Source organism: Coregonus clupeaformis, chromosome 11, assembly GCF_020615455.1.
Source record: "Coregonus clupeaformis isolate EN_2021a chromosome 11, ASM2061545v1, whole genome shotgun sequence".
Lineage (NCBI taxonomy): Eukaryota > Metazoa > Chordata > Actinopteri > Salmoniformes > Salmonidae > Coregonus > Coregonus clupeaformis.
Genome location: NC_059202.1, coordinates 36,155,713 through 36,178,622, shown reverse-complemented (window position 1 = coordinate 36,178,622; position 22,910 = coordinate 36,155,713). Strand labels below are relative to the sequence as shown.

The 22,910-nt window shown below is 42.0% G+C and overlaps 1 protein-coding gene across 1 annotated transcript in view; it reads left to right on the top strand.

The window, feature by feature from the left end:
• The window catches only part of LOC121576493 (interferon-induced protein 44-like), a 28,289-nt gene extending 9,938 nt beyond the window's left edge, over nucleotides 1-18,351 (top strand). Inside the window, exons 2-8 of the mRNA XM_041889667.2 lie at nucleotides 14,858-15,368; nucleotides 15,456-15,504; nucleotides 15,696-15,891; nucleotides 16,133-16,285; nucleotides 16,361-16,532; nucleotides 16,634-16,734; nucleotides 16,833-18,351. Of these exons, the coding sequence (XP_041745601.2) occupies nucleotides 14,891-15,368; nucleotides 15,456-15,504; nucleotides 15,696-15,891; nucleotides 16,133-16,285; nucleotides 16,361-16,532; nucleotides 16,634-16,734; nucleotides 16,833-17,024 (1,341 nt within the window). The 5' untranslated portion in view covers nucleotides 14,858-14,890 and the 3' untranslated portion in view covers nucleotides 17,025-18,351. The remainder of the gene's footprint in view (nucleotides 1-14,857; nucleotides 15,369-15,455; nucleotides 15,505-15,695; nucleotides 15,892-16,132; nucleotides 16,286-16,360; nucleotides 16,533-16,633; nucleotides 16,735-16,832) is intronic.
• Nucleotides 18,352-22,910: the final 4,559 nt, after the last annotated feature.

Sequence of the window (22,910 nt, the reverse complement as noted above, 5' to 3'; positions counted from 1 at the left end):
TTCTCAGCTCACAGACTCGGGAATCATTCCAAAGAGAGATAATGAAACTCCCATTCTCCTGGAAAAGAAAGTGTACATTTCGTTAACATTCACTATAGTACATCTTAATCAGCCCCCCAAACATTTTAACTACAACCAAAACATGAAGATAATTCCACTGTACTCCATCAAATTATTAATTGTTTGTTTCAATCTAATTCCTTGTTTATATAAATTGCTGTCCTTTGTAAGTAAACGCAAACAAGTGTCTACTCTCTTCAGCTGAGGGTACACTGAAGAATGCACCACATAAGTCTATTACTGAGAACCATTTTGTATCTGGTGGAATGTTTAACATTGTGTGTGGATTGGGTACCTCTGCTTGGTAGTCTTGAACTACTTCATTCACTGCTCTCAGGTCATGAACCAGTCTCCACTTCTGTTTGTCTGCCTTTAGTACTGGTAACAGTGGCGTGTTACAGTCACTCTGGGTTTTAACCAGTACTCCTGCTTTAATCAGTCCCTTTACTTTAATGCAAATTGGATTAGCTGAATTTACTAAACCCACATCTTTATCATGTTTTGCCCATAAGTCTTCTGTGATCATACTTTCCATTTGTTTCCTTAGCTTTTCTTGTTTTGTTTCTTCTTTAACTACTGGCATCTGTCTTTCCTCAGTTATTTCCACTTCCTGTGGTTCCCCCATCAGTTCTACAAAGCATAGGACTTTAATTAGGTTTTTGTCAACAGACTGGAAAATTAATTAATTCTCTGTTTCTACCCACTGTGTATTTTTAGCCTTTTTCATCATTGGTCCTAGATCTTTTGCCTGATATCCCTCAGCCACTAAAAGTGTTATGTGAGGTTCTGTTCCTGGTATATCAAACCAGGTCTGTATGATATCAGATCCTGGAGCAGCTTCCATTGCTGACCCTCGATTCCATATTACAAAATATTGTGATTTCATGGAAGCCGGTTTACCCCATGCCTTCCTTAACCATAGTTGTTCTAGCAAATGATTTTGATATGGATCATATTGCAGTGTACAATGAGCCTAATTTTGGTACTCTCATTTGTGTAATTTCAGCCCTGATTTTCCCCACTTCTTTAATACCTCTTGTATTGGTGATTCTATATTCCCTATCCAGTATACATTTGTTGTTTTGTCTGTAGCCATCATCATCTGTGGACGTACACCTTCCTGATCTATTATTAGTCCCTCTGATTTAATTTGGATGCCCATTCTACACAGTGCATCTCTCCTTAATAGATTAACTGGAGTTTGTTATGATACTAATATAGATATGCAGGTAACTTTCCCTCCTGCTTCTAGTTTTACTGGAACTGTCATAGGTATTAGCTGCGTTTGTCCCGAAAATCCTACGGTCTTTGCATATTTGCCTGACATGGGGAGGTGAGAGGCATAATTTGGATTTACACATGAGTACGTTGCTCCAGTATCTATCATAATTGGTTTGCCTCTATTATTCCCCTGAACCTGCAGTATAGGTTCTTCATCAGCCTGCATAGTTACTGCCACTAGCTGACCCTCCCCTCTAGGATTCCCTGGGCATCCCTAGTATCCATGATTTGGTCCTCTCCACGGGTTCACTGGGCCCTGTGGAGCCTGTGTCTGAGACTGCCGCCATGCATCTGAGCTGGTGTCATTTCTTTGCCAATTACCCTGTTGTGGTTGCTTAGGCAACCATGGGTTGGTAGGACAATTCCTTCTTAGATGTCCTGATTGAAGACACCCCCAGCAGACACCTGGTGGTCCTCCTGGTCCACCATTTTGGAATGTCTGCTGTTGTGATCGGTGCCCTGGATTCTTCTGTCTGTTTCTATTTCCTTTGTTTTGCCACTGTCCAGGGGATTGTTGTGTTGTTGTACACATTCACTACTGGTAAGGCAGCAGGTCTTTGGCCTTGTGGTTGAGGCTGTAGTTGTGGACCTCCTTGGAGAACAGGTGCCATTGCGGCCTCTTTTGGCGGTGTCGGAGTAATCACTGGAGCTTGTGTTTTCTTTTTGTCCATTTTTGTCAGCTCTTCCAGCTGCATCTGTGTCAGTTTTCTTTGAATGTCTCTCCCTTGCTCTGTCAGTTTCTGTTCGTCCTTCCTGTATTTTTCCACTGCGTGGATAACATGGTCGCAGAATTCCTTGTGTGATTTTGACGTTAATCCCACCACATCTTCCAGTCTGCTTCTGACAGGCGTTGGCATTGCCTCCATCAGTGATGTCCTGAACAGTGTTGTCATCAGTGGATCCCCCTCTGGGTCTTTTTCTGTTTCTTGTCGCCACCTTTTGAGCTGATCCTCTAGGTAGCTTGCAGGGTTTTCTTTATCCCCCAATGGTTCCCCTCTCAGTGCTTTAGGGTCTATTTTGGCTTGATACTCCATTCTCAGAGTGTGCCATAGTCCTGGCCTATAACTGTCAAAGGCCATTCCATCCAGTACCGTCCTCCGCACTGCCTGTATGAGGCCACCCACCTGCAACAGGTCCTCCATTTTGGCCACTCCCACCACCCTGGCCAGCAATGCTTTCAAATCTCCCACCGCCAGTAGCTTCCCCATTGTTTGTTCTTCAAATGTTCTAATCCATTTTCCTGCTCCTTCATGCATGTTTGGCAGTCTAGTCACCAGGCCTTCCAGGTCCTGTGATCCCCAAGGCACATAGTGAACCTGTGTCCCCTTTACCAAAATGGGATACTGGGCTCCATACTTGTCTGGCTTTTTTATTGTGCTTCTGTTTCATAATTCTCTCTTTGATTTTTCCAGGTGGGCTTGCAGTGCTTCACCTAGTTCTGTTACTATAGATTTGCCTCCTGTGGCTCTTTGCTGTGATAATTGTCCCTCTGTCTCACTCTGTTCTTGCTCAGAGTCAGCACACTGTTTTAGTTCCTCATCTTCCACATTACTTGCATCATCCCACTCTCTCTGTCCATCAACATCTTCTTCATCTGTCCCATAATTTTCCAATTTGTTTAACATACTCCTCAGTCCTTCATAACAGTCTATATCTAAGTGTGATCCTCGTTCCCCTGTTTTATAGTTCTTTTTTTGGGTATCCATGTCCTCACACACTGTCACATCAAACGTTCCTTCCTTTGGCCATTTTGTTGCTATTTTTCTGGTAATGTTATCATTGTAACCTATTGCATTACTTTAGTCAAAAATATAAATGTGTTGTTTAATAAATCTAGAACCTACAACAAGTTGGTGCTATCCCATCAGCGTAATAGTCAAAACTACCTGCAATCCACTGTTCCATGTAACGGAAACAGATGATCATTTTAGAATTCATTAACTATTTACATACGTCCCTGGTGTTACGCAAACTATAGAATTAAGTAATAACAATTAGAATTTGTCAAAGAACGTTTCCCATTCAGCTATTCAGACCTCTGCTTCAAATGTCCCTTACAACCCGATACAGTCCAGCGAGCACGACTCTCTCACCCGCAGACTAAAACATGGCATTAACATGGCAAGTCTATTCACAAACCACCAATAACTAATAGCATATTTGCATTCATATTATTAAAAATACATTACTTTCATTCCAGTCTACCCAAACCATTCAAATTTGAAATTCTCACTTCCCTATTAACTTACTTTCCTTTGTTATCAATTAAAATCATGGCCACGGCTCTATTGTAATTGCCAGTCCGCTGTTACATTTAAGTAACTGTCCTTTTTGATTAGGCTATAGTTAATAAAACAAACACTTTCTATCGTTGACAAACATATATTCAATTAATATCCATATTCAATTCAATATTCCAAATTACAACCCTATTCACAGTAGTTTAAACTATCAAATCATTAGGCAACGCAAAAAATGACTACCTCGAAATCGTCCCACTATTCATGTTGAATAAGAGAGTCTTTCAATTTGAACCAAGCAAGCCGCTAAATCGTTCAGTCTTACTTCACAAAATAAACACTGACTGTTCTATCAATCTAAGCAACCTATAGCCATAGTCAAATTATAATCAGAAAACCTAGATTGTAGTCAGTAATGCAGAACCTATGCCTTATTAAAATGACAAGTAAATCCCCCTTTATTCCAATTATAATGGTCTGTAGTGCTAACATCTGTCACATAACACAATCACCAGAAAATAGCTTTACAGGTCAAAGATCTCACAAATTGAAGGAATGAATTAGCAGTCAATGAGTCAAATCTACATTCATTGATTTGGAAACAGATCTAACGAGTTTAATCAAATGGATTATGTTTTCCCCCTACAATACAATGGGGGAAAAAAGTATTTAGTCAGCCACCAATTGTGCAAGTTCTCCCACTTAAAAAGATTAGAGAGGCCTGTAATTTTCATCATAGGTACACGTCAACTATGACAGACAAAATGAGAAAAAAAAATCCAGAAAATCACATTGTAGGATTTTTTATGAATTTATTTGCAAATTATGGTGGAAAATAAGTATTTGGTCAATAACAAAAGTTTCTCAATACTTTGTTATATACCCTTTGTTGGCAATGACACAGGTCAAATGTTTTCTGTAAGTCTTCACAAGGTTTTCACACACTGTTGCTGGTATTTTGGCTCATTCCTCCATGCAGATCTCCTCTAGAGCAGTGATGTTTTGAGGCTGTCGCTGGGCAACACAGACTTTCAACTCCCTCCAAAGATTTTCTATGGGGTTGAGATCTGGAGACTGGCTAGGCCACTCCAGGACCTTGAAATGCTTCTTACGAAGCCACTCCTTCGTTGCCCGGGCGGTGTGTTTGGGATCATTGTCATGCTGAAAGACCCAGCCACGTTTCATCTTCAATGCCCTTGCTGATGGAAGGAGGTTTTCACTCAAAATCTCACGATACATGGCCCCATTCATTCTTTCCTTTACACGGATCAGTCGTCCTGGTCCCTTTGCAGAAAAACAGCCCCAAAGCATGATGTTTCCACCCCCCATGCTTCACAGTAGGTATGGTGTTCTTTGGATGCAACTCAGCATTCTTTGTCCTCCAAACACGACGAGTTGAGTTTTTACCAAAAAGTTCTATTTTGGTTTCATCTGGCCATATGACATTCTCCCAATCCTCTTCTGGATCATCCAAATGCACTCTAGCAAACTTCAGACGGGCCTGGACATGTACTGGCTTAAGCAGGGGGACACGTCTTGCACTGCAGGATTTGAGTCCCTGGCGGCGTAGTGTGTTACTGATGGTAGGCTTTGTTACTTTGGTCCCAGCTCTCTGCAGGTCATTCACTAGGTCCCCCTGTGTGGTTCTGGGATTTTTGCTCACCGTTCTTGTGATCATTTTGACCCCACGGGGTGAGAACTTGCGTGGAGCCCCAGATCGAGGGAGATTATCAGTGGTCTTGTATGTCTTCCATTTCCTAATAATTGCTCCCACAGTTGATTCCTTCAAACCAAGCTGCTTACCTATTGCAGATTCAGTCTTCCCAGCCTGGTGCAGGTCTACAATTTTGTTTCTGGTGTCCTTTGACAGCTCTTTGGTCTTGGTCATAGTGGAGTTTGGAGTGTGACTGTTTGAGGTTGTGGACAGGTGTCTTTTATACTGATAACAAGTTCAAACAGGTGCCATTAATACAGGTAACGAGTGGAGGACAGAGGAGCCTCTTAAAGAAGAAGTTACAGGTCTGTGAGAGCCAGAAATCTTGCTTGTTTGTAGGTGAACAAATACTTATTTTCCACCATAATTTGCAAATAAATTCATAAAAAATCCTACAATGTGATTTTCTGGAGAAAAAAAATCTCAATTTGTCTGTCATAGTTGACGTGTACCTATGATGAAAATTACAGGCCTCTCTCATCTTTTTAAGTGGGAGAACTTGCACAATTGGTGGCTGACTAAATACTTTTTTCCCCCACTGTATACTAAAATTCCATTACTATATCACCTCTGCTCCGAAATGATAGATATATGATTAAGCATTATAATAACTTTCTATCAAATGATCTATGCACTGTCTCCCACCCATCACGTAGGTCTACGTTTTGGGTGTGCAAGTCAGTACCTATACATTATTCCATTTATTACTTTATCCAATCTCTAGTCATCGATTACACGCACATAAAATTCATATTTTCATATATTCATATCAACCAAACCATTCGCATTTCTAATGATTCTTTATTCCAACAAATCAGTTTATCATAATCTAGTCCCAGCGGAACAACAACTAACTACCCAGACCCTGCCCCTCAGTCATAAAATCCTCCCAGAATCTTATAGACTGGTCACTATTCACTGAACTAACATCTTACAATATTCTATGACAGGCAGTGTTGTACGGAACCCCAAGATATCATTATATCAAAAGCTTATTATCCAAACTTATATCAAATTATCATACATACTAATATATCTTATCATTCAAACTTCAGAGTGTGACTCATTTTCCACATTTATACCACTCTCATATCACATTCACACAATGTTGTTCTCAAACACGCTTAAATCACTATTTGTATAACCTACAGGAATATTTTATTCTATAAAAAGGGCCCAAATTTGGAATGTTAACCCTATCACATTTATCATTTACTGTGGTCAATTTTACCATAATCCTACATCACCTCTAAATATTCCAAATATAATGTCCGAAACACACCCTAACAGATTGTATTTCGGCCAATGTGTAGACGTTATACAACCACACCAGTACACATGACCTGTTCCTCCAACAGGATTTATTCTACCCCCTCCTAGTAACGTGAATTTTCCACACTGTTGGGCAATGAATATCCACATACTATTTATTATTCTCTTCCTAATGCGAGATTGGGCACGCCCTTTCTCCACCAGACATTCCAGCAACCTCAAATATAGTCCCTTTCCTGACACTTCCTCAACACAGAAAAGGCTATTATTTGTAGGGTTTCTTATTATTGTCCGATCACTCACACAGATAAGCAGCCACTCGTGCTTAAATGAACCAGACAGAATGACCAGCAGGACGAACAAATGAATCAGACGAATTGAACAAATACATCAGCTGAACAACTGAGTGAAGAACAGTGTGGTGAAGAAGGCGCAACAGCGTGTCTTCAACCTCAGGAGGCTGAAGAAATTGGGCCGGTCACCTAAAACCCTCACAAATCTTTACAGATTCACAATTGAGAGCATCGTGTTGATTTGATTTGATTTAGTAGTGGTTTCTTTGCAGCAATTCGACCATGAAGGCCAGATTCACGCCGTCTCCTCTGAACAGTTGAAGTTGAGATGTGTCTGTTACTTTAACTCTGTGAAGCATTTATTTGGGCTGCAATCTGAGGTGCAGAAAGGTCTTCCTTTCCTGTGGCGGTCCTCATGAGATCCAGTTTCATCATAGCGCTTGATGGTTTTTGCGACTGCACTTGAAGAAACTTTCAAAGTTCTTGAAATGTTCTGGATAGACTGACCTTCAGGTCTTAAAGTAATGATGGACTGTCGTTTTTCTTTTCTTATTTGAGCTGTTTTTGCCATAATATGGAATTAGTGTTTTACCAAATAGGGCTATCTTCTGTATACCAACCCTACCTTGTCACAACGCAACTGATTGGCTCAAACGCATTAAGTAAAAAAAATCCACAAATTAACTTAACAAGGCACACCTTTTAATTGAAATGCAATCCAGGTGACTACCTCATGAAGCTGGTTGAGAAAATGCCAAGAGTGTGCAAAGCTGTCAAGGCAATGAGTGGCTACTTTGAAGAATCTCAAATATGAAATAAACGTTTTTTGGTTACTACATTTTACATTTAACAGACGCTCTTATCCAGAGCAACTTACAGTTAGTGAATACATATTATTATTCATACAGCCCCCCCCGTGGGAATCGAACCCACAACCCTGGCGTTGCAAACGCCATGCTCTATCAACTGAGCTACATCCCTGCCGGCCATTCCCTCCCCTACCCTGGACGACGCTGGGCCAATTGTGCGCCGCCCATGAGTCTTCCGGTCACGGCCGGCTGCAACAGAGCCTGGATTCGAACCAGGATCTCTAGTGGCACAGCTAGCACTGCGATGCAGTGCCTTAGACCACTGCACCACTCAGGAGACTACATGATTCCATATGTGTTATTTCCAGTGGCGTAAAGTACTTAAGTAAAGATACTTTAAAGTACTACTTAAGTCGTTTTTGGGGGGTATCTGTACTTTACTATTTCTATTTTTGACTACTTTTACTTTTACTTCACAACATTCCTAAAGAAAATGATGTACTACTTTTTACTCAATACATTTTCCCTGATACCCAAAAGTACTCGTTACATTTTGAATGCTTAGCAAGACAGAAATGGTCCAATTCATGCACTTATCAAGAGAACATCCCTGGTCATCTCTACTGCCTCTGATCTGGCAACTCACTAAGCACAAATGCTTTGTTTCTGAATGATGCCTGAGTGTTGGAGTGTGCCCCTGGATATCCGTAAATAAATAAAATAATAAATTTTTTTGCCATCTGGTTTGCTAAATATAAGGATTTTGAAATGATATATACTTTTACTTTTGATACTTAAGTACATTTTTGCAATTACATTTACTTTTGATACTTAAGTATATTTCAAACAAAATACTTTTTGACTTTTACTGCAGTAGTGTTTCACTGGGAAACTTTCACTTTTACTTTGTCGTAGAAATATTTGACTCAAAAGTAGTCAACTCAAAAATATCTCTCAAGAAACTGGAGCTTGTGAATCCAAAAATTATACTTTATTATTGCGTAATAAAGCCGAGCTTGCTCCATGGAGCAACTGCTTGCCCTGACCCGGAGCTCTCCTTTTATACAGACACAAATGCATAGTCATGCTTATACAACATACATAGTTACTCCTCTCTATGTGAATGAATAACATCTTTCAGTATCACAGGTTGGCTACTCACGAGGCTACGTGCATTTCTCTAAGTGGAACTTCTGTCTCTTATTAGTGGCGTGACTCAAAAAAGTATATACATACGTACGTTAAAGAAAAATCACACTCTGTATTGACTATATTCACTATCCAGACATACATCTGGAGTACAAAGTATCAATCATGTTCATTCTGTTTTACCTTTATCATTTCATAACACATTATAAAACATATCAATTCATACTTAAACATGGTTTAAACATGTCATCCGTAACCCATTCTCAACCACATACATTTAAGCATTTATCATTTACCATCCTCCCTGGCCCTTGAGATTATGTGCATGTGGCTATGTGTCAGGTCATAAGCACAAACAAATGATAACACTAGGTCCATTGTTACTCCAATCTCCACACAGCCACCATGAGGAGTTGTATCTCCATCACATGTCATTGACATACCCAGACCAGCTGCAGGGAATTAGATAGATCATTTCATTTATCAGAATTTATGTCTCTGCTCTGTTTTAACCCTTCAACTGGTTCTCAATCCATAAGCATTTAAGGCATATAGGTGTTTAATTCTACAACATATGTACTAGAAAATCATCCATATATAGAAAATCATCCATAACTTTAGTAAAAGTAAAGATACCTTAATAGAAAATGACTCAAGTATGACAGTTGGGTACTTTTTCCACCACTGGTTATTTCATAGTTTTGATGTCTTCACTATTATTCTACAATGTAGAAAATAGTAAAAAAATAAATTTAAAAAAAACTCTGGAATGAGTAGGTGTCCAAACTTTTGACTGATACTCTATATCAATTTGCAAAGATTTCTAAAAACCTGTTTTTGCTTTGTCATTATGGGGTATTGTATGTAGATTGATTAATATAAACTCTGCAAAAAAAGAAACGTCCTCTCACTGTCAACTGTGTTTATTTTCAGCAAACTTAACATGTGTAAATATTTGTATAAACATAACAAGATTAAACAACTGAGCCATAAACTGAACGAGTTCCACAGACATGTGAAATTGAAAAATGTGTCCCTGAACAAAGGGGGGGTCAAAATCAAAAGTAACAGTCAGCATCTGGTGTGGCCACCAGCTGCATTAAGTAATGCAGTGCATCTCCTCCTCATGGACTGCACCAGATTTGCCAGTTCTTCCTGTGAGATGTTACCCCACTCTTCCACCAAGGCACCTGCATTTCTGGGGGGATTGGCCCTAGCACTCACCCTCCGATCCAACAGGTCCCAGACGTGCTCAATGGAATTGAGATCCAGGCTCTTCCCTGGCCATGGCAGAACACTGACATTCCTGTCTTGCAGGAAATCACGCACAGAACGAGCAGTATGGATGGTGGCATTGTCATGCTGGAGTGTCATGTCAGGATGAGCCTGCAGGAAGGGTACCACATGAGGGAGGAGGATGTCTTCCCAGTAACGCACAGCGTTGAGATTGCCTGCAATGACAACAAGCTCAGTCCGATGATGCTGTGACACACCGCCCCAGACCATGACGGACCCTCCACCTCCAAATCGATCTCCCGCTCCAGAGTACAGGCTCGGTGTAATGCTCATTCCTTTGACGATAAACGCGAATCTGACCATCACCCCTGGTGAGACAAAACCGTGACTCGTCAGTGAAGAGCACTTTTTGCCAGTCCTGTCTGGTCCAGCGACGGTGGGTTTGTACCCATAGGCGACGTTGTTGCCGGTGATGTCTGGTGAGGACCTGCCTTACCACAGGCCTACAAGCCCTCAGTCCAGCCTCTCTCAGCCTATTGCGGACAGTCTGAGCACTGTTCGAGGGATTGTGCGTTCCTGGTGTAACTCGGGCAGTTGTTGTTGCCATCCTGTACCTGTCCCGCAGGTGTGATGTTCGGATGTACCGATCCTGTGCAGGTGTTGTTACACGTGGTCTGCCACTGCGAGGACGATCAGCTGTCCGTCCTGTCTCCCTGTAGGGCTGTCTTAGGCGTCTCACAGTACAGACATTGCAATTTATTTCCCTGGCCACATCTGCAGTCCTCATGCCTCCTTGCAGCATGCCTAAGGCACGTTCACGCAAATGAGCAGGGACCCTGGGCATCTTTCTTTTGGTGTTTTTCAGTGTGACCTTAATTGCTTACCGTCTGTAAGCTGTTAGCGTCTTAACGACCGTTCCACAGGTGCATGTTCATTAATTGTTTATGGTTCATTGAACAAGCATGGGAAACAGTGTTTAAACCCTTTACAATGAAGATCTGTGAAGTTATTTGGATTTTTACGAATTATCTTTGAAAGACAGGGTCCTGAAAAAGGGACCTTTCTTTTTTTGCTGAGTTTATATATATTTTTAATCAATTTTAGAATAAGGCTGTAAAGTAACAAAATGTGGAAAAAGTCAAGGGGTCTGAATACTTTCCGAATGCACTGTATATACACTACCGTACAAAAGTTTGGGGTCACTTAGAAATGTCCTTGCAATTTTTTTGTCCATTAAAATAACATCAAATTGATCAGAAATACAGTGTAGACATTGTTAATGTTGTAAATGGCTATTGTAGCTGGAAACGGCTGATTTTTAATGGCATATAAACACATAGACGTACAGTGGCCCATTATCAGAAACCATCAGTCATGTGTTCCAATGGCACGTTGTGTTTGCTAATCCAAGTTTATCATTTTAAAAGGCTAATTGATCATTAGAAAACCCTTTTGCAATTGTTAGCGCAGCTGAAAACGGTTGTGCTGATTAAATAAGCAATAACTGGCCTTCTTGAGACTAGTTGAGTATCTGGAGCATCAGCAATAGTGGGTTCGATTACAGGCTCAAAATGGCCAGAAACAAATAACTTTCTTCTGAAACTCGTCAGTCTATTCTTGTTCTGAGAAATGAAGGCTATTCCATGCGAGAAATTGCCAAGAAACTGAAGATCTCGTACAACGCTGTGTACCACTCCCTTCACAGAACAGCAAAGAAAAAGCCATATCTCAGATCTTAATATTTTATTTTTATTGGCCAGTCTGAGATATGGCTTTTTCTTTGCAACTCTGCCTAGAAGGTCAGCATCCTGGAGTCACCTCTTCACTGTTAACGTTGAGACTGGTGTTTTGCGGGTACCATTTAATGATGCTGCCAGTTGAGGACCTGTGAGGCATCTGTTTCTCAAACTAGACACTAATGTATTTGTCCTCTTGCTCAGTTGTGCACCGGGGCCTCCCACTCCTCTTTCTATTCTGGTTAGAGCCAGTTTGCGCTGTTCTGTGAAGGGAGGAGTACACAGCGTTGTACGAGATCTTCAGTTTCTTGGCAATTTATCGCATGGAATAGCCTTCATTTCTCAGAACAAGAATAGACTGACGAGTTTCAGAAGAAAGTTATTTGTTTCTGGACATTTAGATTCTGTAATCAAACCCACAACTGCTGATGCTCCAGATACTCAACTAGTCTCAAGAAGGCCAGTTTTATTGCTTCTTTAAATCAGCACAACCGTTTTCAGCTGTGCTAACGTAATTGCAAAACGTTTTTCAAATGATCAATTAGCCTTTTAAAATGATAAACTTCGATTAGCAAACATAACGTGCCATTAGAACACATGACTGATGGTTGCTGATAATGGGCCTCTGTACGCCTATGTAGATATACCATTTTTGTTTTTGTTTTTAAATCAGCCGTTTCCAGCTACAATAGCTATTTACAACATTAACAATGTCTACACTGTATTTCTGATCAATTTGATGTTATTTTAATGAATAAAAAAATTGCTTTTCTTTCAAAAACTAGGACATTTCTAAGTGACCCCAAACTTTTGAACGGTAGTGTATACAGTTAAAGTCGGAAGTTTACATACTCCTTAGCCAAATACATTTAAACTCAGTTTTTCACACATTTAATCCTAGTAAAAATTCCCTGTCTTAGGTCAGTTAGCATCACCACTATATTTTAAGAATGTGAAATGTCAGAATAATACTAGAGAGAATTATTTCTTTCAGCTTTTATTTCTTTCATCACATTCCCAGTGGGTCAGAAGTTTACATACACTCAATTAGTATTTGGTAGCATTGCCTTTAAATTGTTTAACTTGGGTCAAACGTTTTGGGTAGTCTTCCACAAGCTTCCCACAATAAGTTGGGTGAATTTTGGCCCATTCCTCCTGACAGAGCTGTTGTAACGGAGTCAGGTTTGTAGGCCTCCTTGCTCGCACATGCTTTTTCAGTTCTGCCCACACATTTTCTATAGAATTGAGGTCAGGGCTTTGTGATGGCCACTCCAATACCTTGACTTTGTTGTCCTTAAGCCATTTTGCCACAACTTTGGAAGTATGCTTGGGGTCATTGTCCGTTTGGAAGACCCATTTACGACCAAGCTTTAACTTCCTGACTAATGTCTTGAGATGTTGCTTCAATATATCCACATAATTTTCCTTCCTCATGATGCCATCTATTTTGTGAAGTGCACCAGTCCCTCCTGCAGCAAAGCACCCCCATAGCATGATGCTGCCACCCCCGTGCTTCACGGTTGGAATGGTGTTCTTCGGCTTGCAAGCCACCTCCTTTTTCCTCCAAAGATAACGATGGTCATTATGGCCAAACAGTTCTATTTTTGTTTCATCAGACCAGAGGACATTTCTCCAAAAAGTACGATCTTTGTCCCCATGTGCAGTTGCAAACCGTAGTCTGGCTTTTGTATGGCGGTTTTGGAGCAGTGGCTTCTTCCTTGCTGAGCAGCCTTTCAGGTTATGTCGATATAGGACTCGTTTTACTGTGAATATAGATACTTTTGTACCTGTTTCCTCCAGCATCTTCACAAGGGTCCTTTGCTGTTGTTCTGTGATTGATTAGCACTTTTTGCACCAAAGTACGTTCATCTCTAGGATACAGAACGCGTCTCCTTCCTGAGCAGTATGACGGCTGCGTGGTCCCATGGTGTTTATACTTGCGTACTATTGTTTGTACAGATGAACGTGGTAACCTCAGGCGTTTGGAAATTGCTCCCAAGGATGAACCCGACTTGTGGAGGTCTACAATTTGTTTTCTGAGGTCTTGGCCGATTTCTTTTGATTTTCCCATGATGTCAAGCAAAGAGGCACTTAGTTTAATAATAATAATATGCCATTTAGCAGACGCTTTTATCCAAAGTGACTTACAGTCATGTGTGCATACATTTTTTACGTATGGGTGGTCCCGGCGATCGAACCCACTACCCTGGCGTTACAAGCGCCATGCTCTACCAATTGAGCTACAGAGGACCACAGTTTGAAGGTAGGCCTTGAAATACATCCACAGGTACACCTCCAATTGACTCAAATTATGTCAATTAGCCTATCAGAAGCTTCTAAAGCCATGACATCATTTTCTGGAATTTTCCAAGCTGTTTAAAGGCACCGTCAACTTAGTGTATGTAAACTGCTGACCCACTGGAATTGTGATACAGTGAATTATAAGTGAAATAATCTGTCTGTAAACAATTGTTGGAAAAATTACTTGTGTCATGCAAAAAGTAGATGTCCTAACCAACTTGCTAAAACTATAGTTTGTTAACAAGAAATTTGTGGAGTGGTTGAAAAACGAGTTTTAATGACTCCAACCTAAGTGTATGTAAACTTCCGACTTCAACTGTATATATAATTTTCTTCGGACTCCTTGCGGTACTGCTGCGTCCCCCAGTTGAATACCCCTGTTCTAGAATATTAATATCTTATATTCTGAGAACATGGCAACCATGTTCTATGTAAGTTTGGTGGGACGTTGATGGAAGGTTCTCCTAACCCTCAGAAAACTGGACGCAAAGTTCCCATGAAACGTGTCTTGAACATGAATATTAAATATTCTGAGAACATGTTAACCACGTTCTGGGTTAGTTCTGTTTGACATTAAGGGAATGGTCTCTTGAAAACCATCCTTGCACGTCACTGGAACATTACTATGAAAACATTAGGTAATAACCTAATGAGACTCTTGAGAGCATTCTCTAAAGTTATGTGAACGTTTGTTGTGAGCTGAGTAGATTTGCTAAAACTCCAGATTAAGCATTTGGGTTGTCATCTCATTTGTGTTTTTCCTCAGACTACCCCTACTGAGACCAAGGTGATCCCCATCATGAACCCCAAACTGACCCAGGAATGGCAGAAACAGCTTTGCTCCTTACTGGGAAACGTCAGACTCAGCCTGCTGTTCAAGGCCAGTATACATGGCTACACAGGAGCAGCCTTTCACCAGAAATGTGACCACCAAGGTCCCACAGTCTCTGTAGGATATAACTCCACAGGGTTTGTTTTTGGAGGCTACACTAGTAAAGATCATGATGTAGTCAAGCTCAACCAGTACATACAGGATGACAAAGCCTTTTTGTTCAGTTTAACTGGTAGAAATCCTGTCACGTATCCTGTCACATATGCCCAATATGCGGTCAAAATGCTTAAAACAACTGGCCCTTACTTTGGGGAGGATTTAATGTTTATGAACGCTAACACAGCTACAGTGATCAGCAGCCCAGGAAATTACTACAACTTCAATGCTGCAGAAATGCATGGCAACGACCTCAACCTAACTGAGTGTGAGGTGTACAAAGTGGAAGGTGAGTGTAGAATAAATTATCTGTTCTCTCTTTAAATGTGTATTATTGTTATTGTTCATGTTATTGTGCATTTGTTTTTTTTTACAGAGGGTGGTATCATCGAAAAGCCATGGAGGACAATTCTTTGGAAAGCTGAGTAAGCTCTACCTAGAAATTAACCTAATGTTATTCTTTTGTGATGCAGTAATGCCTTTGTTGATGTTTTGACTACAAGAATTGCATCATGTGATTCTCACATGGGCCACATATACTGAATGTTATAATATTGATGAGTACAGTACATTAAAGTATTTGCGTATTAAATGAAGAGGTTCTTTTTTTCCACAGGAACAGAAATGCGCTGATGGAGTCTGTTAAGCTCTACAAGCCCATGATCAGTACTGTGGGTCAGGTCAGAGTTCTACTCATCGGCCCCGTCGGTGCTGGAAAGTCCAGCTTTTTCAACTCTGTCAACTCTATCTTCCGAGGCCATGTGACCAGCCAGGCCATATCGGGCAGCTCTGGCACCAGTCTGACCACCCAGGTATGTGGTCTACCATGTTAACCAACTGGTCTTCTTTTTGTGTCTCTGCTTAAAAAATTTGAATGCATGTCATCATATTTATGTGGACAAAACACAGTTTACCTACCTTTTTTGGCTCAACGGTCTACCCACCTTTTGAATGTATAGGGAGCGTTACTTTTTCTGTTCATAGTTTACCTACCAATTTTTTTAACCACTACATCACTGGATTAAAGGATGACTTATGAATTGCATTTCACAGTTTCGCACCTACTCAGTGAAGGCAGGACGCGATGGCAAACCTCTGCCAATCATTTTGTGTGACACGATGGGAATGGAGGAGGCCACGGGAGCGGGGCTAGATGTCGATGACATCAGCAGCATTCTGAAAGGCCATGTGCCAGACAGATACCAGGTGAGGGGCACCACACACAAACACACTTTGCTTCTCCTCGGTGTGAACGAAACTCACTCTATTTCCCTTTCCCAGTTCAACCCCTCAGTCCCTCTGCAAGCAGATGCCCACGGATTGCGGCAGTCTGTGAACCTGCAGGACAGGATCCACTGTGTGGTGTATGTCATGGACACCTGCAAAGTCTCCATTATGTCCACTAAACTGGAGGAGAAACTGGCAGCCATTCGCAGGAGGGTCAACCTGCTAGGTCAGTCAGTCAGAGAGAATACTGGGTTAAAGGTTATGGATTATACAGATACTAGCTCAATCCCTGGTTAGTGACACTAAAGGAGGGTTGTTGTTCCACAGGTATTCCACAGCTGGTTCTTCTGACCAAGGTGGATGAGGCCTGTCCGTGTGTTACAGACAACTTGAGGAACGTGTACAACAGCCAGTACATAAAGACCAAGGTGAGCTCTGCACTCCCCCTGCATTAGATGACTATGAACAGTCACATGAACGTTTGGGTAACATTGGGGTAACGTTTGGTGTGTCCCGACTCCCATAGGCCCAGGAGGTGAGTGGCCGTCTGGGGGTGCCCATGTCCTGTATTGTCCCAGTGAAGAACTACAGTGAAGAGCTGGAGCTGGACATGAGCTGTGACATCCTGCTCCTCAGCGCCCTCATCCAGATGCTCCGCTTTGCAGACAACTACTTTGATGAAGTCAGCGACCAAGAGAAGCACAACCAGACCAAGTGAGGACCAAGTGGAGGAGACCACCCTGCATGGTGGTGGTATTGCCTGTCTAGGCCACCTTGTTTAGTCCTCTCTGCCTCATTCTGTATATCTTGTTCTATGATGTTCATGTAATCATTATGATGACTAGTTACCATTACACTAAACTACAGAATGGTGAAGCTCAATGATAAGAATAACATGCCTGATTGAGCCTACATCTTGAATATTTAATTCATTTGCTAGAAATCATTTGTGTTTAGGCCTTGATTGAAAGTTAGTTCACTAGCGTTGCTAATTATGTTGTTTACCTCATTGTGATTATTTTGATTATATGGGATAGATGAAAGGCCTGGGTTTCCTTCACATGTTCAGTGGTTGCTTTGCATCAAACTAAAGGCATCACCACTCTATACTAGTTGATCCTATATAGTCAGTTCTTGGCCAGTCTCATATAGCAATCTGCTCCTCAGAATATACCCAAGCTGATGAGAAAATAGAGGTAAAACTTCACTTCACATTTAGCTTGCAAATGCTTGAAGTTTAATCACTAGATGGCAGTATATCACCATTAAACTGAAAATAAGTTGCTGATAGTATGTACTGCTGTTGGAAAAGCTGCCCATTGTGTCCTCATTTTTCATTGTGTTAGTTGACACTGTATGGTACATTTAAATCACCATTGATCACATGTGAAACAGTAACAGTCAATGGAATGAACATGTTTGAACATGTTTTTTTGAGCAGTGTTTCCCTGTTCCCCTTTATATTTGTCCTGACCTGTTCCTGGACTACTCTGCTTTCTTTCAAATATAAACTGTCAACTACTTTCTGCTGCCACGTCTTGCCGGTGTTCAGCGGCGTATAGCAATAATGGTAACATTTTGCATTACAACTAAGGAGCTTTAACTTCATTTAGACACCATGTCCCTTCTAGGACAGGTTACACACAGGTCTTACTGTGTAATGCAGTGTGATTCACTGTCCTCGCCCGAGAAAAGGAACACAAGCACTCTGCTGAGTCTGCTCCAAAACAGTGGGAGAATATTTTATTTTGGGGCCTCGCCAACTCTTTCAAATGACGTCGCTGGAAGACCAGAGCTCCCACCATTGCTGAAATGCAAACACCCCCTCCCAACGCCTAACTCATATCTCCTATATGAAAGCAGAAATGAAATACAATAAAAGTCAAACATGTATGACAAAGCCATAATGTGTCAGAAGTCCAGTTTAGATTGTGACCGAGGGATCCAAAAGAGTAGTTTTGGTCCAAGGTGACTTCATTTAATTGGATCTTTATCAGTAGACTTGCTAAATGTCACTGTGACATTAAAATATTTCAAAATGACAAGCGGAAGGTTCTTGAACATTATTTTTTATACTTTATTAATCAATAGACTGCTCACAGGTTTATGTTAGGCTCATGTGTGTTTACATGTTACCTTGTACAACACCAAAACACAAGACAATAACCAATTAGATAAAAATTCATAATTACAACGTGTGTGCCAGCTTTTGTTCCAGTTTAGCTCCTACACACCTGATTCAACTCATTTAGACCCTTAAAGACAAGGTCCAATGTGTTGTCTTTGTGGTGGATGCTTCTAAAGTGTCCAGCTACACCCTTGAGCCGCAGGAAGTAGGTGTGCTGAGGGTGCTGCAGCACCCCCTGAAAAATTATGAATAATACAAAAATTGACAGAAGTAGTGTGTGCACTGGGCCTTTACTAGTCCTGTATTAGCGGACCGATATACAGTTGAAGTCGGAAGTTTACATACACCTAGGTTGGAGTCATTAAAACTTGTTCATCAACCACTACACACATTTCTTGTTAACAAACTATAGTTTTGGCAAGTCGGTTAGGACATCTACTTTGTGCATGACACAAGTAATTTTTCCAACAATTGTTCACAGATAGATTATTTCACTTATAATTCACTGTATCACAATTCCAGTGGGTCAGAAGTTTACATACACTAAGTTGACTGTGCCTTTAAACAGCTTGGAAATTTCCAGAAAATGATGTTATGGCTTTAGAAGCTTCTGATAGGCTAATTGACATCATTTGAGTCAATTGGAGGTGTACCTGTGGATGTATTTCAAGCCTTACCTTCAAACTCAGTGCCTCTTTGCTTGACATCATGGGAAAATCAAAAGAAATCAGCCAAGACCTCAGAAAAAAATTGTAGACAACAAGTCTGGTTCATCCTTGGGAGCAATTTCCAAACGCCTGAAGGTACCACATTCATCTGTATAAACAATAGTACGCAAGTATAAACACCATGGGACAACGCAGCCGTCATACCGCTCAGGAAGGAGACGCGTTCTGTCTCCTAGAGATGAACATACTTTGGTGCGAAAAGTGCAAATCAATCCCAGAACAACAGCAAAGGACCTTGTGAAGATGCTGGAGGAAACAGGTACAAAAGTATCTATATCCACAGTAAAACGAGTCCTATATCGACATAACCTGAAAGGCCGCTCAGCAAGGAAGAAGCCAATGCTCCAAAACCGCCATAAAAAAGCCAGACTACAGTTTGCAGTTGCACATGGGGACAAAGATCGTACTTTTTGGAGAAATGTCCTCTGGTCTGATGAAACAAAAATAGAACTGTTTGGCCATAATGACCATCGTTATGTTTTGCAGGAAAAAGTGGGTGCTTGCAAGCCGAAGAACACCATCCCAACCGTGTATAAGGCCATAAGTAAACAGGAAAATGCTCATCCAGGGGCAGCGCTCCTTTAATGCAGGGAAACTTAAATCCGTTCTACCTAATTTCTACCAGCATGTTAAATGTGCAACCAGAGGAATAAAAAAAAAAACTCTAGACCACCTTTACTCCACACACTGAAACGCATACAAAGCTCTCCCTCGCCCTTCATTTGGCAAATCTGACCATAACTATCCTCCTGATTCCTGCTTATAAGCAAAAACTAAAGCAGGAAGCACCAGTGACTCGGTTAATAAAAAAGTGGTCAGATGACGCAGATGCTAAGCTACAGGACTGTTTTGCTAGCACAGACTGGAACATGTTCCGGGATTCTTCAAATAGCATTGAGGAGTACCCCACATCAGTCACTGGCTTCATCAATAAGTGCATCGATGACGTCGTCCCCACAGTGACCGTACGTACATACCCCCAACCAGAAGCCATGGATTACAGGCAACATCCACACTGAGCTAAAGGGTAGAGCTGCCGCTTTCAAGGAGCGGGACTCTAACCCGGACGCTTATAAGAAATCCCGCTATGCCCTCTGACGAACCATCAAACAGGCAAAGAGTCAATACAGGACTAAGATTGAATCGTACTACACCGGCTCTGACGCTCGTCGGATGTGGCAGGGCTTGAAAACTATTACAGACTACAAAAGGGAAACACAGCCGCGAGCTGCCCAGTGACACAAGCCTACCAGACGAGCTAAACCACTTCTATGCTGGCTTCGAGGCAAGCAACACTGAAGCATGCATGAGAGCACCAGCTGTTCCGGATGACTATGTGATCACGCTCTCCATAGCCGATGTGAGTAAGACTTTTAAGCAGGTCAACATTCACAAGGCCGCAGGGCCAGACGGATTACCAGGACGTGTACTCCGAGCATGTGCTGACCAACTGGCAAGTGTCTACACTGACATTTTCAACATGTCCCTGACTGAGTCTATAATACCAACATGTTTCAAGCAGACCACCATAGTCCCTGTGCCCAAGGACACTAACATAACCTGCCTAAATGACTACCGACCCGTAGCACTGACGTCTGTAGCCATGAAGTGCTTTGAAAGGCTAGTCATGGCTCACATCAACACCATTATCCCAGAAATCCTAGACCCACTCCAATTTGCATACTGCCCCAACAGATCCACAGATGATGCAATCTTTATTACACCCCACACTGCCCTTTCCCACCTGGACAAGAGGAACACCTATGTGAGAATGCTATTCATTGACTACAACTCAGCGTTCATCACCATAGTGCCCTCAAAGCTCATCACTAAGCTAAGGATCCTGGGACTAAACACCTCCCTCTGCAACTGGATCCTGGACTTCCTGACAGGCGCCCCCAGGTGGTAAGGGTAGGTAACAACACATATGCCATGCTGATCCTCAACACGGGGGCCCCTCAGGGGTGTGTGCTCAGTCCCCTCCTGTACTCCCTGTTCACCCATGACTGCATGGCCAGGCACGACTCCAACACCGTCATTAAGTTTGCCGACGACACAACAGTGGTAGGCCTGATCACTGACAACGATGAGACAGCCTATAGGGAGGAGGTCAGAGACCTGGCTGTGTGGTGCCAGGATAACAACCTCTCCCTCAACGTGACCAAGACAAAGGAGATGATTGTGGACTGCAGGAGAAAAAAAAGAGGACTGAGCACGCCCCCATTCTCATCGACGGGGCTGTAGTGGAACAGGTTGAGAACTTCAAGTTCCTTGGTGTCCACATCACCAACGAACTATCATGGTCCAAACACACCAAGACAGTCGTGAAGAGTGCACGACAAAGCCCATTCCCCCTCAGGAGACTGAAAAGATTTGGCATGGGTCCTCAGATCCTCAAAAAGTTCTACAGCTGCACCAGTGAGAGCATCCTGACTGGTTGCATCACCGCCTGCTATGGCAACTGCTTGGCCTCCGACCGCAAGGCACTACAGAGGGTAGTGCGTACGGCCCAGTACATCACTGGGGCCAAGCTTCCTGCCATCCAGGACCTCTATACCCTAGTCATAGACTGTTCTCTATGCTACCGCACGGCAAGCGGTACCGGAGCGCCAAGTCTAGGTCCAAAAGGCTTCTTAACAGCTTCTACTCCCAAGCCATAAGACTTCTGAACAGCTAATCATGGCTACCCGGACTATTTGCACTGCCCCCCCACCCCATCTTCTACGCTGCTGCTACTCTGTTTATTATTTATGCATAGTCACTTTAACTCTACCCACATGTACAGTGGGGGAAAAAAGTATTTAGTCAGCCACCAATTGTGCAAGTTCTCCCACTTAAAAAGATGAGAGGCCTGTAATTTTCATAATAGGTACACGTCAACTATGACAGACAAATTGAGATTTTTTTTCTCCAGAAAATCACATTGTAGGATTTTTTATGAATTTATTTGCAAATTATGGTGGAAAATAAGTATTTGGTCACCTACAAACAAGCAAGATTTCTATCTCTCACAGACCTGTAACTTCTTCTTTAAGAGGCTCCTCTGTCCTCCACTCGTTACCTGTATTAATGGCACCTGTTTGAACTTGTTATCAGTATAAAAGACACCTGTCCACAACCTCAAACAGTCACACTCCAAACTCCACTATGGCCAAGACCAAAGAGCTGTCAAAGGACACCAGAAACAAAATTGTAGACCTGCACCAGGCTGGGAAGACTGAATCTGCAATAGGTAAGCAGCTTGGTTTGAAGAAATCAACTGTGGGAGCAATTATTAGGAAATGGAAGACATACAAGACCACTGATAATCTCCCTCGATCTGGGGCTCCATGCAAGATCTCACCCCGTGGGGTCAAAATGATCACAAGAACAGTGAGAAAAAATCCCAGAACCACACGGAGGGACCTAGTGAATGACCTGCAGAGAGCTGGGACCAAAGTAACAAAGCCTACCATCAGTAACACACTACGCCGCCAGGGACTCAAATCCTGCAGTGCCAGACGTGTCCCCCTGCTTAAGCCAGTACATGTCCAGGCCCGTCTGAAGTTTGCTAGAGTGCATTTGGATGATCCAGAAGAGGATTGGGAGAATGTCATATGGTCAGATGAAACCAAAATATAAATTTTTGGTAAAAACTCAACTCGTCGTGTTTGGAGGACAAAGAATGCTGAGTTGCATCCAAAGAACACCATACCTACTGTGAAGCATGGGGGTGGAAACATCATGCTTTGGGGCTGTTTTTTGCAAA